Source organism: Lepidochelys olivacea (assembly GCF_965140295.1).
Source record: "Lepidochelys olivacea isolate rLepOli2 genome assembly, chromosome: 8".
In the NCBI taxonomy this organism is placed as follows: domain Eukaryota; kingdom Metazoa; phylum Chordata; order Testudines; family Cheloniidae; genus Lepidochelys; species Lepidochelys olivacea.
In genome coordinates this window covers 30,790,144-30,806,081 of record NC_140418.1, presented here as the reverse complement: position 1 = coordinate 30,806,081, position 15,938 = coordinate 30,790,144, and the positions used below count along the sequence as shown (strand labels likewise).

Genomic DNA, 15,938 nt, shown 5'->3' with positions numbered 1-15,938 from the left:
AGCAGTGTGCCATTAAAAATCCTGCCCGCCCCAGCCCGCTCTTCTCCGCCCCCCTCCCGCAGGGTCAGGGTGAAGAAGCTTGGCCCTGCCGGCTGCTGCTGCAGGGCAGGCAAGGTCCTCCCTCCCCTGCCTCTTCTCCCAGCATGCTGGGTTCCTGCCCCTCCTCCTCTCCCTCCCTGCCCCAGATTAGCTGATGGCCCTTGCGAGGACAGGGAGAAGCGGAGCCACAGAAGAGGTGGGGACAGGGCCTTGGGGACTGCGGGGGTGGAATCAGGGCATATCCCCTCCAGCCCCCTGCCGTGAGCCACTCTGGGCAGGGGGCTGGGACCACCCCCACAACCCTAGCCCACACCCCCAGCCCTCTGTCCTGACCCCTGCACCCCTCTCACACATACCCAGCCCCCTGCCCTGACTCCTGCACCTCCCACACATACCCAGCCCCCTGACTCCTGCACCCCCCACATTCCCACCCCCACCCTGAGCACCAAACGGGAGCTCCTGCATCTCCCACACACATTCCCACCTGCACCCCTGGCACCAAACGGGAGCTGCCCAGGTAAGCACTCCACACCCAAACCTCCTGCCACAACCCTGAGCTCCCTCCCTCATTCTAGCTCCTGGACAGACCTTACACCCAAACCCCCAGCCTACTCCTTCACCCCCAGCCCTGTGCTCAGTGCACTCCCATCCTCAGCTCAGTGCAGAGAGCGGAAAAGAATGGGCTAGAGCCAGGAAGAAGATAGGTACCCACTCTATGTGGGCAGGGCCAAGATCCCAGACCAGCAACGGGCTGAGCGAGGCCCTGGCTGGCAGGAGCCGGCCGACAGAACCCCAGATCGGCAGCAGACTGAGTGGCAGGGGGCTAAGCTGCTCAGCCCACTGCCGATCTGGGGTCCCAGCCACTGGCCCCGCTCAGCCCGCTGCCCAGCTGGGGTTCTCGCTGCCGGTCCTTTGCCAGCCAGGGTCCTGGCCGCAGGCCCTGCTCAGCCTGCTGCCAGCCTAGGTGAACCGAACCCCAGGCTGGCAGCAGGCTGAGCAGGCGAGTGGCGTAAGATCAGCATTTTAATTTAATTTTAAACGAAGCTTCTTAAACATTTTGAAAACCTTGTTTACTTTATATATGACAATAGTTTAGTTATATAATATATAGACAGAGAGAAACCTTCTAAAAAATGTTAAAATGTATTACTGGCACGTGAAACCTTAAATTAAAGTGAATAAATGAAGACTCGGCACACCGCTTGTGAAAGGTTGCCGACCACTGCCCTAAGGTCTTACTTGCACTAGCACTGAGCAGGCATAGTAGCAATAGCAAATATGCAGTAAATACGGTCACACATCAAACAACCAAAAGAACTCATTCAGGGAACACCTCCCATTCCATGCGCTAAATAAGACCAGGGTGTCTCTTACAAAATTTATGTGGGCACATAACACTGATAAATAAATATGCACAAGAGGGCTAAATTACAGTTGCAACTAACATGTGAATCGTGTCATTCCCTGACTTCTGAGGGCTCCACTTTGCAACCTGAATGTTCTTCTAGGTTGGTCACTGGTTACACTGGCTGTTCTCAGTGGTGGTAGATGACAGAACAAGGAGCAATGGTCTCAAGTTGCAGTGGGGGAGGTCTAGGTTGGATATTAGGAAAAACTTTTTCACTAGGAGGGTGGTGAAGCACTGGAATGGGTTACCAAGGGAGGTGGTAGACTCTCCATCCTTAGAAGTTTTTAAGGCGCAGCTTGACAAGGCCCTGGCTGGGATGATTTAGTTGGGGCTGGTTTTGTTTTGAGCAGGGGGTTGGACTAGATGACTTACTGAGGTCCCTTCCACCCCTGTTATTCTATGATTTTATAAGTAATCTAGCACGAAGAGGCATAATGAGAGCTCCTGAGCTCCCTTCCACCGCTGTTGTTCTACGATTCTACACACAAAACTCAGTCTACTGCGGAGTCTGGCAGGCTCAACCACTGCCCCACACCAGCCGCCGCGGAGGGGAGAGTGGAGAACGAAAGAAAGGACAGTCAGCTCCGACCTCGCCCACCCAGCTCCGACCCCCACCAGGCACCGCCAGCGACCTCCACCCGGAGAAGGGGGGACTCCGCGCGCCCAGCTCCGGCCCCCGCCTGCCCGGGGAAGGGGACAACCCAAAACCGCCCCCAGTCCGGGACAGCTAACGGCAGCCGCCGGCGCCAACCCTCAGGGGAGAGCAGCAGCGGCGGCGGCAGTGAAGACACCGGGCAGCCCCCAGGCCTCTCCCGCTTACTCGGCCCAGCCCGGCCCGCAAGGAGGCTTTCAGATCTGGCTCCGCTCGCCGCGTTCAAATTCGGCTCCAGTTCTAGCCTTTCCCCACAAACCTCGCGATAACACACTCCACCCCGCCCATCATTCCTCTGAGCGCGTCAACGCGCACGCGTCCACAGACCCCCTACTCCCCCCGAATACGTGCGCTCACCACCATGTAGGTGCGTGAGCTTTGGATCGCAGTACGCAGGCGCAGAAGACAGCAAGCTCCCATTGCGCATGTGCGAAGCCCATAACTGACGCGAGCGGGCCAGCCGCCCTCCAAGCAGCGCCAGCAGAGGCGGCTGTCCCAGGTGGATCAGGCGGCTTGTGGGAGTACGGGGCACTGACCCCTTCGCGTGCGCCTGCTTGCAGCACCGGGGCGAGCAGCGGTGCACGACAGCACCCACCTCACGGCAACTGGGACGAGTTGCCTACCCTGAGACGTATTTTTGTCCCTTTCAGTGCCTCTCCTGTGCTCATTAAGCTCCGTGCGGTGCTGAACACACCAAATCGTTCCCACTAGATGGGTGTGGATCGCCGCCTGCACCAAAGTGCCACACTAGAATTCCCCCACGTGGACGCTGCAGGCCTGAAGTTCTTACTCCATAGTAACGTAGTCCTGTTTGAAGAGGGCAATGCGAATGTGAACTGGGACTCTTGTTCATGTTTGCAGCATCCATGCCACCAGTGGACAAGAAGCTGGATATGAGTCAGCAGTGTGCCCTTGTTGACAAGAAGGCGAACAGCATTTTGGGCTGTATAATTAGGAGCATTGCCAGCAGATTAAGGGACGTGATCATTCCCCTCTATTCGACATTGGTGAGGCCTCATCTGGAGTACTGTGTCCAGTTTTGGGCCCCACACTACAAGAAGGATGTGGAAAAACTGGAAAGCGTCCAGCGGAGGGCAGCAAAAATGATTAGGGGGCTGGAGCACATGACTTATGAGGAGAGCCTGAGGGAACTGGGATCCTTTAGTCTGCAGAAGAGAAGATGAGGGGGGATTTGATAGCGACTTTCAACTGCCTGAAGGAGGGGTTCCAAAAAGGATGGCTCTAGATCAGGGTGGGCAAACTTTCTTTGCTAAGGGCCACATCTGGGTGGGGAAATTGTATGCAGGGCTGAAGCAGGCGGTTGGGGTGTGGTGTGCAGGAACAGACTTAGCGCAAGGGATTGGGGCAGAGGAGGGGTGTGGAGTGTCTGAGGGGGCTCAGGGAAGGGGGTTGGGGTGCAGGAGAGGTGTGAAGTGCAGACAGGGGACTTAGGGTTGGGGGGCAGGAGGGATTCAGGCTCTAGCCTGGCACCGTTTACCTAAAGCGGCTCTGGGGCCGCAGCGGTGCGCACTGGGGCCAGGGCAGGCTCCCTGCACGCCTGCCCTGGCCCCATGTGGCGCTGCTCCAGGAAGCGGCCTGCACAGCCCCAGTGGGGGGTGGGGGTGGCACAGTGCTCTGTGCACTGCCCTTGCCATGCCTCCAGGTACCTCCCCTGAAGCTCCCATTGGCCATGGTTCCCTGTTCCTAGCCAGTGGGAGCTGTGGGGGGTGGGGCCCAGAGGCAAGGGCAATGCACAGAGCCCTCCGCCCCCTGGAACCCCAGGGATGTGGTGCTGGCGTGGGGCTTGCAGCACCATGGGGGGCAAGCCTGCAGGCCGGATTGAGGCCGCAGGCCACAGTTCGCCCACCCTGATCTAGACTGTTCTCAGTGGTATCAGATGACAGAGTAAGGAGTAATGGGGGTGGTTTAGGTTGGATGTTAGGAAAAGCTTTTTCACTGGGAGGGTGGTGAAGCGCTGGAATGGATTACCTAGGAAGGTGGTGGAATCTCCTTCCTTAATGGTTTTCAAGGTCAGGCTTGACAAAGTCCCTGGCTGGAATGATTTAGTTGGGGATCGGTCCTGCTTTGAGCAGGGGGTTGGACTAGATGACCTCCTGAGGTTGCTTCCAACCCTGATATTCTATGAGTTACAGCACTGCTGTCTGTATCCCGTAGTCCAAACTGCAGGACTATGTAAACTTGCCAAAATTTTAGTTTTGAAACTGACAGGCTCGTGGAGCCCAAGTTACCAGGAAGTAGGCTAAGTGTTTAAGTAACTATGGACAAGTGCCCCATCACAGCTCCTCTGGTGGTCTCGTGGTAGCCCTGCCTGCAGTCCTTCATCTCAAGTTTCCTTTCTTGGATCCCCAAATAAACTCCATGCAGGGTTTTTTCCAGTCAATCACAACAGCCCTGCTTAGGGTCCAATTTATTAAGTTCAAAACAAAACACAAGTCTTCTCTTCAGCTGCATACAGACTAAACTCCCCTGGTCTGGTTGGAGTCCCTCCTGTCATAACAGACTACTCCCAACCCTTCTCATCTGGAGCAGTTCCCCTGGCTTCAGGGTCTTCCTAACAGGGGTGTCTCGTTCTCTGCAGTCTCACTCCAGCACCCAAAGCTGCCCCCTTAATAGAACCAACTTCTGCTCTTTAAAAGAAATAGCCCTACCACGGGGGAATCAGGCTAATTTTTTTTTACTAGGGGAGGGGAGAATACAACAGCATTGAGGGGTGCAGTGAAGACGGTTCAAACTAAAATGGGGAGGGGCACAAGCACATGGGAGGGGGCATGGGTGCACGGAGTGAGAGGCTAAGCAGGCTAGAGGTAGGACAGGGAAGCCAAGGACTAGCTTCAGAGGCTGGGGTGGGGCAAACAAACTGAAGCTAGTAATGGGGGGCTGAGGCAAAGAGGAGGTGCAAAAGGCTGAGAGGGGCAAATAGCAAGGGGCAAAGCTGTGGGGTGGGCAGTCGAAATGCGGGGGAGGCACATGCACGCATGTGCGCTTCCACAAAAGGGTCCTTGTTTGGGCTGGCTGCTGCTCCTGGCCCAAATGGTGGAAGCGGGGCGTGGCAAGCCAAGCAAGCAGCTGAGTCTAGAGGCAGGAGCTGAGGCAGACGGTAAACAGCCAGTGGGGGTAGGGGAGCAGTGGGGGACACACGGAACCGGGGGGCAGGCTTCACACCACACCCCATGTCCCCACAAACACAGTCAAAACCCCCACTACAAAAGTACAGTTCGAAAGTTACTCAGTCCATGATGGCCCCCTCCACGGTCATCTGCAAAGTCTCTCAGTGCTCCCCGACTGGTAGATGGTCCTCTTCTTCTCCTCCTTGGGCCTCCAGCAACTCCTTATCCGCAGCTCCAGGAGGCAGTCTGGTGGCCAGGCAGGAAGGACCCCTCACAGGTGGTGGTGGAGGTGATGGTGCCTGCAGCAGCAACAGCTGGGGCTGGAGTCCCTCACTTCCCCTCCCCGGGGAGCGGGCTCATACATTATTCCTGGAGGAATTCTGTGCCACTGCACCTATGCAGAATTTATGTCCCCTGCAGATTTATTTGCTTCCCTGCAGAAAAATGACTTTCTGGTGGGGGACCAAAGGGAAGTCACAAGTTTGGTAATGGGGTTCTCTCCAGCAATATGTTTCAGATGCTCAGGGCTGGGACTGGGGAAGACCCAGCTGTGGCTCCTACCCTGCTCCAGGCTCAGCTGCTAGTCCTGGGTGGATTGGGGAAGACAGGACTTCCTCTTCCCCTGTACATCATCCGGGGACACACTCCTCCTCTCTCTCTCACACACACACACACACCTCCTCAGCTGTATGGGGAGGGATCCCTGTACAGGGAACCACGCCTGCCATATGCCTAAGTTCCATGCATCCAGATCCCCCCACCACACCAAGCTCCTTCTGCTGAGCCTCACTCCCCTACACTCAGAACCCTGCCCCAATGAGCCCCATTTCCCCTGTACCACCTGATGAGCCACCTCACCAAGCCCCAACCAGCTGCACCTGGATCCGCACTCCACTGAACCCCCCTCCCCCAGCATCTGGATCCCCCACTGAGCCCCCCACACCCAGACACCCTACCAAGCTGTATCCTCCCCTGACCTCCCCCCACCTGCTGAGCTCCAACCACCTTCACTGAGACCCTGCCGCAGAGTCCCATTACCATTACACCCAGAACCGCCCCCCCAACCAAGCTCCTGTGCAACCAGACCCCCCCCCTTCTGTTCCTAAGTTTCTTTAGCACTTTTAGAAATATCAAAAGCAAAAATTTTGACAATGATAAGGAAAAGGTTTTGGTATTTTAAAGGAGAGGACAGCAGAAATTCTTGTGTTTGCCATGTTCACAATCAGGATTGGTTGCAGTACAAAGACAGCTGTGTATTGAAGACAGTGGAAGAGGAGTCTTTCATATCACAGCACTGGTGACTAGACAGATTAGAGAGCAGCAGCCATTCAAGAGACCACTTTTTGCATCCCCACCCCTCCAAAAAAAATAATAAAAACCTTAATATCTGGGTGTATCTTAGCACAATTTCTGGCTTGAAGAAATAAGCATATTGATGTAAAATGTCTTGCAATGCTGTAAACAGACTGTAAATGGACACTAGGCTGTTGTTTGTGTCAGACTGGACAAAAAAATTCAGCAGACTTAAGATGCAAAGCCACAACGCAATTTGGAAAGTATTACTAGCATACGGTTAAAATGCTAGGGAGAATGCCAATAAAGGTAAAGAGCCAAAACAAGGTATTAAATTTTACTCTACTAAAGCAAAGGTTTTAGTAGAAATTGGATTAACAAGTTACATTTAGACTAGTTTAGAGAGGCAGGGTGGACAGGTTAATTAAAATGGGAGCTAGGAGCCAAAAAATCCTTTGTTCTAATCCTGTTCTGCCATGTTCACTGTATAAGCAATTGCTCTTTATGCCCATTGCTCAACTTTCTTGTCATAAAACAGGGGTAACACTTCCTTACTTATCAGGTGAATTATAAATATTTGTCAATATTAGTACATCTTGGAAAATAAGGTATTTTGTAAAGGCTAAGTATTATTATAATAGCCCATTAGAGGAACTGTACACTAAATATGTTTTAACAAAACACATTTAGTGCACTGTTGCTTTAATGTAATGGAAGCAAAATGGTAACATGTATTTTAGAAAAAGTCATTCTAAGATTCTGTAAAGCCAGTCTACTGCCTTAAATATCCATTAAAGTCATGAGTCAGAATATTTAAGCAGCTGGAAAATCTCCAAACAATCTTCTCTATTGCTCATACCATTTGTGTATACCCAAGACAAATGAAGGAGTAATTCATACCAACTGCAAAGTGACCAGTTAATTTTTAGATGTAAAATATTTCCCCATTAGCCACCTCAGAATTGGTTTTCCTTGCTACAGCATTTTAAGACACTGACTTGGGTACTTCAGACTTGCATTTCCCAACAAAATTGTGCTCCCTAAAAGTTATACAGAAGGAGATAATAGAATAACCTACTTTTCTACAGAGAAAAGGATGTAAAAGCATTGGTCCAATAACACACTTCATGGAAATAAATTGTAGCTGTTGTGACGGGGCAAGGCCAGATGACTATAGAAAAGCAGTGGGAGATAGATATATTAGCTCCAGGCTAAACAAATCCCTGGTACCAGGATAAGTGAAATGGCAGCTGCTTCAGGTCAATTAAGACACCTGGGGCCAATTAAGAACTTTCCAGAAGGCAGGGAGAATGCTAGGTTGATTGGGACACCTGAAGCCAATTAGAGGCTGGCTGAAACTAGTTCAAAGCCTCCCAGCCAGTCAGGTGGGTGTGGATGTCAGGAGCTCTGGGAGGAAGTTGTGCTGTTGGAGAGACTGAGTAGTACACACCATATCAGGCACAAGGGAGGAATCCCTGAGGTAAGGGTGAAGTAGAGCTTGAGGAAGTGGGGGCTGCTGTGGGGAAATAGCCTAGGGAACTGTATGTGTCATGTTTCTGAAAGGTTGGCTACCATAGCTGATACTATTAGGGTCCCTGGGCTGGAGCCTGGAGTAGAGGGTGGGCCTGGGCTCCCCCCACCCCCTCTCTGATTAATCACTAAGACTGGGAAACAACAGAGACTGTGCATGGGAGGATAGCTTCTCCTCACCTACCTCACTGGCTTATGATGAAAATGGCTCAGTAAACTGTGACCCTTGTCCCTAGAAAAAGAAGGGTTATGTGGAGGGTCACAGTAAGCCTCTGAGGCTAGCAAAATCTGCCAGGAAATGTGGGACCCATGGAGGCAAGGATAGAGCTTTGTCACAATGTGTAGAACACTGTATCAGTTACTATTAAATCTTTGGAAGAGTGTGGGATTTGCAGTGTGGAGAATGACAATCAATGGAAATGTATAAAATTTTCCACTACTGTGAACAATGAAAATATAATTACGACTGAAAAAAATGTTGAGTTTCTATCACTATTAAACTCCACCATACTAGGAGGCCTCTAGAGGAGAAAAAGGCTTGTGATCTTCTTTTACTGTTCTAGTGTAACAATTTTTAATTACTTTATGAAATTTGTAATTATTGTGAAGGAGTGTAGTGAAGGGAAAATGCAGGAAAGGCTACTTGCCTCTTAGAACTTCTTGTGTAAAGTGGCCTTTATGCACTGATCAAACATTTTGGTCTGAATAATTTTTTCTTCTTCTTGCTAGGTATCTTAGTAACTGACATTTCAGTGAATGAGGTTTAAGTGTGTGTTTTCAATGCACATTTCATTTTCATTTCTTGTAGCCCACATGTACAGCTGAATTAGTATCTTGGGTTTTGCTAATCATTCCCCCACCCCCATCTGATCCCCATAATTGCCACCTTTTTCTGTGGTACCACTTCTAGAAATCCAGTTGCTACTCTGATCTTTTGTATTTTCCTTGGGAAGTGCCTACTACATTTAAGTATAGTTTGTGCATTCATTTTTCAATTTCATAAAATCATAGAATATCAGGGTTGGAAGGGACCTCAGGAGGTCATCTAGTCCAACCCCCTGCTCAAAGCAGGACCAATCCCCAATTAAATCATCCCAGCCAGGGCTTTGTCAAGTCTAACCTGAAAAACTTCTAAGGAAGGAGATTCTACCACCTCCCTAGGTAACGCATTCCAGTGTTACACCACCCTCCTAGTGAAAAAAGTTTTCCTAATATCCAACCTAAACCTCCCCCACTGCAACTTGAGACCATTACTCCTTGTCCTGTCCTCTTCCACCACTGAGAATAGTCTAGAACCATCCTCTCTGGAACCACCTCTCAGGTAGTTGAAAGCAGCTATCAAATCCCCCCTCATTCTTCTCTTCTGCAGACTAAACAATCCCAGTTCCCTCAGCCTCTCCTCATAAGTCATGTGTTCCAGACCCCTAATCATTCTTGTTGCCCTTCGCTGGACTCTCTCCAATTTATCCACATCCTTCTTGTAGTGTGGGGCCCAAAACTGGACACAGTACTCCAGATGAGGCCTCACCAATGTCGAATAGAAGGGGACGATCACGTCCCTTGATCTGCTCGCTATGCCCCTACTTATACATCCCAAAATGCCATTGGCCTTCTTGGCAACAAGGGCACACTGCTGACTCATATCCAGCTTCTTGTCCACTGTCACCCCTAGGTCCTTTTCCGGAGAACTGCTGCCTAGCCATTCAGTCCCTAGTCTGTAGCGGTGCATTGGGTTCTTCCGTCCTAAGTGCAGGACCCCGCACTTATCCTTATTGAACCTCATCAGATTTCTTTTGACCCAATCCTCTAATTTGTCTAGGTTCCTCTGTATCCTATCCCTACCCTCCAGCGTATCTACCACTCCTCCTAATTTAGTATCCTCCGCAAATTTGCTGAGAGTGCAATCCACACCATCCTCCAGATCATTTATGAAGATATTGAACAAAACTGGCCCCAGGACTGACCCCTGGGGCACTCCACTTGACACCGGCTGCCATCTAGACATGGAGCCATTGATCACTACCCGTTGAGCCCAACAATCTAGCCAACTTTCTACCCACCTTATAGTGCATTCATCCAGCCCATACTTCTTTAACTTGCTGACAAGAATACTGTGGGAGACAGTGTCAAAAGCTTTGCTAAAGTCAAACAACACATCCACTGCTTTCCCTTCGTCCACAGAACCAGTAATCTCCTCATAGAAGGCGATTAGATTAGTCAGGCATGACCTTCCCTTGGTGAATCCATGCTGACTGTTCCTGATCACTTTCCTCCCATGTAAGTGCCTCAGGATTGATTCCTTGAGGACCTGCTCCATGATTTTTCTGGGGACTGAGGTGAGGCTGACTGGCCTGTAGTTCCCAGGATCCTCCTTCTTCCCTTTTTTAAAGATTGGCACTACATTAGCCTTTTTCCAGTCATCTGGGACTTCCCCCATTCGCCATGAGTTTTCAAAGATAATGGCCAATGGCTCTGCAATCGCAGCCTCCAATTCCTTTAGCACTCTCGGATGCAAGGCGTCCGGCCCCATGGACTTGTGCACATCCAGCTTTTCTAAATAGTCCCTAACCACCTCTTTCTCCACAGAGGGATGGCCATCTACTCCCCATGCTGTGATGCCCAGTGCAGTAGTCTGGGAGCTGACCTTGTTCGTGAAGATGGAGGCAAAAAAAGCATTGAGTACATTAGCTTTTTCCACATCCTCTGTCACTAGGTTGCCTCCCTCATTCAGTAAGGGGCCCACATTTTCCTTGGCTTTCTTCTTGTTGCCAACATACCTGAAGAAACCCTTCTTGTTACTCTTGACATCTCTTGCTAGCTGCAGCTCTAGGTGCAATTTGGCCCTCCTGATTTCATTCCTACATGCCCGAGCAATATTTTTATACTCTTCCCTGGCCGTATGTCCAACCTTCCACTTCTTGTAAGCTTCTTTTTTATGATTAAGATCTGCTAGGATTTCTTCATTAAGCCAAGCTGGTCACCTGCCATATTTATGTAGATATATACAAGTTAACTGTGGCTACCAACTTTATCAACATATACTCTTCACATATCCCTTTCTGTGACAACTTTGTGCACAGCTGACCTGATACAGAATGTAGACACAAGCTTTTGTCTTGTCCTCTCAGTGTTAGCCATGCCAGTACATAAATGTTCCTTAACAGCAATTATGGCAAGTAGGTGGATTTGTTTTCAATTTCCTAGATAAAGGAAACTAAGAGCTTTTGTGTTATCTCTACCTGGTAATAGCTTAGTCAGCCTTCATATCACTAGTAACATAGGGCTAGACTAAATTAGTTTAGGAGCCACTCCACTTCTGAGGTAACATCCTCCAAATTCAGTGGAGAGTGGGAAGTTTGTTGTAAGCAATTTTTCTAGAAGTAGGTAATTGGTAGTTATTTTGAGTACCATGGCACAACTGAGACAGCAAGTGAAGTGTTGGGTGTGGGGGTGTCATCCTTTATCCTGCATCATTAGTTTCCTCTGTGCTTGCCCTTTCTATCAGTACTATTTAATGAAGGGTTAATGGTTTTTAAACACAAATTTAAAACCTTGTCATTTCACCCCATATTGAAACCTCAGAGGATATCATAACCCTACTGAAGTCAATGGGAAAATTTACATTTACTTCTGTGGAGTGAGGACTTCATCCCTTTTATTTATGATTCTTAAATTGGCATAAAACCAGCAAGAGTTCTTCTTGCATGAGGCATTTTTAGTTTTAAATTAAATCCAGTTCATGGATTCAATCTTTTGAGCATAGTTTAAACACTAAAAAAAAAAAGACTGGTATTAATGCTGCTGGAGTTTGAAAGAGACCACATGCTTACAGCACAGCTTGAAAGCCAATAATATCTTGTTTATAATGAGCGACTCTGACCTCACGCAAGTCAGCCATCCCAGATAAAAACAGGACCTGTTCGGAAAAATTGAGATGCAATACCTGTTGTTCAGAGTATATTCGTAGATACGTTTCCTGAAATGCAAATTAGTTCTTTTGCTATGTAATGGCCTTAAAAAGGCACCCATGTACTCCTATGAGCAGCTTTGATAGGATATAAACCTAAACAAAGACTAAAACAGCATCAAATCTCCAGAAGAACTGCAGCTCCTTGCGGAGTAAAATCCAGTAGGTTGTTCTTTCACCTCCAAAGCTCCTTCCTTCATATCTTTTCTTACACCATGTGCACCATTAGCATCAGCCCTCTTCAGAAAGTCCAGGAAGCAAAATGAGTCTTGTAGCCTATTCTGAAGGTCAACAACCCCAGACTATTTCAATCCAAGGGCAGAAGTTTCACCTCAAAGGCTCTCTCCCACTCCCCTGCATATCACAGAAGATCTTCTACCCCAGCATCCTCTCAAATTAAGGGGACTCAATCTAGTATCTCTATTGACCAAAAGTTTTTGAAGTAAGTAGAGTTTGTACATCACAGGAGACAAAAATGTTACCTTCTCTAACTTCACATGGCAGCATCAGGAGCAAGTGTTTCAAGGATGGTTTGAGAATCCCTGTAATGCGCAATTTTGTGGAATAACTGCCCCCGGGAAACATTCTTCCTATTCTTAAACTGATAGTATTGTATTTGTACCCTAAAGGGCAGTATTTTTATTCTTATATTTATATATTATCCTAAATACTGGGATGTTATCCATAACATTATCACTTGTATTAATTCTGATAAGATATAAAGGCAACAGATTTTATTTTCTGCCCTGTTGTTGTGTTATGAGTAGAGCTGTCAATTAATCAGTTAACTCACATGATTAAAAAAATTAATCCCAATTGCACTTTTAAATACAATGCCAATTGGAATTTATTAAATATTTTAAATGCTTTTCTACATTTTCAAATATACTGATTTCAGTTACATCACTTTGGATGAGCTATTACCAGCAGGATAGTGAGTTTGTGTGTCTGGTTTTTGGGAGGGGGGTGAGGGGGTGAGAGAACCTGGATTTGTGCAGGAAATGGCCCAACTTTATTATCATGCACATTGTGTAAAGAGTTGTCACTTTGGATGGGCTATCACCAGCAGGAGAGTGAATCTGTGTGTAGGGGGGTGGAGGGTGAGAACCTGGATTTGTGCTGGAAATGGCCCACCTGGTGATCACTTTAGGTAAGCTATTACCAGCTGGACAGTGGGGTGGGAGGAGGTATTTTTTCATATTCTCTGTGTATATATAAAGTCTGCTACAGTTTCCACTGCATGCATCCGATGAAGTGAGCTGTAGCTCACGAAAGCTCATGCTCAAATAAATTGGTTAGTCTCCAAGGTGCCACAAGTACTCCTTTTCTTTTAACACAGAATATGTGTACAGTGCTCACTTTATTTGAAAATGTAGGAAACATCCAAAATTAAATAAATGGTATTTTATTTAATCATGCAATTAATCATTTTTAATTGCTTGACAGCCCTAATTATGAGGTATCCTTAATGGGAATGCCTGACACCTTCTTCATACCTTCTCCTACTACCACTAAAGAGGTAAATAAGTTAGAGTAGATTTATGAATTTATTCTGTACATCAAAAATCAAGCAGTGACATTCCTAATTACCCTAAATTTGACTGCAAATAATATTTGCTTGTACAAGGCTGAGTTTTCATGTACCCAAAATTCAGTAATTTAATGCAAAGACTTTAACTCTAAATGCTTTCTCCTCCTTCCTTAATAAAAAAAAAAGTGCTGGGATATACTATTGGTAAATCACAGTGAGATAACCAATTAACTAATTCAAGGTCTTTGAAAAATAAGATTGAAACAATTATGCCTAACAATATTGTTGTTGATGCAAGACTAATTTTCTATCACAGTGGGAATTTAAACAAACCTTATCCTATTCTGCATCATCAGGAATGTTTTAAGAACTCAGCATCTTAAACTTTGAAAATAAATGTTTTAAATAAAGAGCTACAATTTTGTCCCATTATTCACTGGTTGAAATGGGGCAGAACATGCTAGCCTGCACTTTTAATAGTACAAGCAGCATTTGGATTGCTTACCAGGATTAGCAATCAAATTCAATTTAGGATGAAATCCCACTGTTTATACAATAGGTCATTTGCTGATGTAAGCAGAGTCAGAATGAGCTCTAACCTGACATCTGGTGGTAAGCTGTGTAAAAGGACTTCAGGGGCTGATCTTGTTTGCATGGACACACATCCCTAGCATGATGGGACTGCTTGCCCAAATGGTCACTTTGGCTGCTCTGGGATTCCCAGTCTTTGTTATTGGGGCAGGAGTAATAGTGTTATCCTGGTTATGTGAATCAAGGACAGTGAAACTGTCCTTGGCATTTTATGACAGAGGGACTCCCCCTTAACTAAGTAGCACTCGCTAGGCAAGGGGCATGGGTTCCAAAGCCCAGTGAATTGAGAGAGGCTGGGGATGGGTATGTGTACTTAGTAGTGTGTGCACTCCTTCTAAGGGCCCTAAATACCACTTTGACCTCTCCATGATGTAATAACAGAGCTAATTTTGATTCAGTTAGGGGTCTTGTATGCTTCAGAGCTGAAATCACCGATTCCTAGAATTAGGCACTAGGCCTACTTTGGGCGAGTGGTTCTGAGTGCGTCAGCACTGAGGCTCCCCTACTAAGAGCTGAAATCACTAAAGAGCTGGAGTTACTAAGAGCTGACATCACTGAGAGCTATGTTAAGGGTGGGGGGGCTGAAGACATGTTGGTGAGCAGCTAGTGGAGAGGTGTGGCTGGCAGCGAAGACTGCAGCAGAACCCCATGGAGAGGCATGGCAATTGGCCCAAGCAGAGGAGCATGTAAGGTGCCCCCATAGGTCTTCTCTCCTGCCCCCTTCCACTCAGGCTGGGAGGTAAACTGCAGATGAACTTCTCAACTCTGGGGCTGTGCTGACCAAGGACAGAAACTGTAGAAGGGGTGACTTTTGGGTTGCTGGACTTAAGACCCTGAGCAGGAAAGGACACTGCTAAACTAACTTGGGGGTGGGTCTTTTGCTCATGGTTTGTGTTTGTGGTGTTTCCCCACATAGTTTCCCTCCTTTATTAAAAGGCTTTTGCTACATACAGACTCTGTGTGCTTGTGAGAGGGGAAGTATTGCCTCTTAGAGGGGTGGTATGTAATTGTCTCAGGTCACTGGATGGGCACTCGAGACAGTTTTGCATTCTCTTATTGAAAAGAAACCCCTAGATACTGAACCCGGCCCTTGTTCCTGCTAACTCTGATGGGCAGAAGGGTTACATTTTGATAAGAATATTAAATAGCTCACCAGCATGTCTCTCATATACCCTCAATTGTGCCAGAGTAGCATTGTTAATAGTGATTTCTTTAAATGAGTGTTTAATTATCAATTCCATGTGACTACTTGCGCTCATAGAATTGCAACAGTGCAGTATTAATGAATATTATTTTGGTAGCCTTAATGCCCTATATATAAAGGGCTAAATAATGAATAGGCACCTAATAAAGAGGAGCCCTTGCAGTCTCTATACTCGGTACTCTCTAGCCAAGATGCCATTGAATACAATGGGAGCTTTACCATTGGAAATATCTAACTTTAAAAAAACAAACGGGCCAGTGTTTACTCAGGCTCTGCATTAATTTTAGTTGACTGGTTTTCCTGCAGCCAGTCCTTGAATCTATTTCTTTGTACATGATCCTTACATATTTATAAAAGTTTTTCAGATTTATTTAAAAACAGGAGGAGATTTAGTTGACTGAATGTTAGATATCCTGGTTTTGCTATGACCTTTTTAATTTCATTGTACCTCTCCTCTACTTGTTTCTAACTGAGCAGACAGGTTTTCCTTCCGTTTTCAGGAGTATCAAGCTGTGCCACACCCTTCCATATTGCTTCTGTGACAAAGGCAAAGGAGACCTCTTTCCCTAAAAGCACATGTTGGGCATTATCTCCT

General features: G+C 47.4%; 1 protein-coding gene across 3 annotated transcripts in view; it reads right to left on the bottom strand.

Moving 5' to 3' along the window:
* The window catches only part of SPDL1 (spindle apparatus coiled-coil protein 1), a 48,479-nt gene extending 46,133 nt beyond the window's left edge, over positions 1-2,346 (bottom strand). The window contains exon 1 of one of the 3 annotated variants that reach the window (XM_084636946.1): positions 2,268-2,346. Coding sequence is in view for 1 of the 3 variants with exons in the window: in XM_084636945.1 (XP_084493071.1) it covers positions 1,485-1,500 (16 nt within the window). In the remaining 2 variants the exon portion in view is untranslated. Of the gene's footprint in view, positions 1-1,484; positions 1,504-2,198; positions 2,217-2,267 lie in introns of those variants that run through there. The other 2 variants (XM_084636949.1, XM_084636945.1) reach the window with 2 other exon arrangements.
* Positions 2,347-15,938: the final 13,592 nt, after the last annotated feature.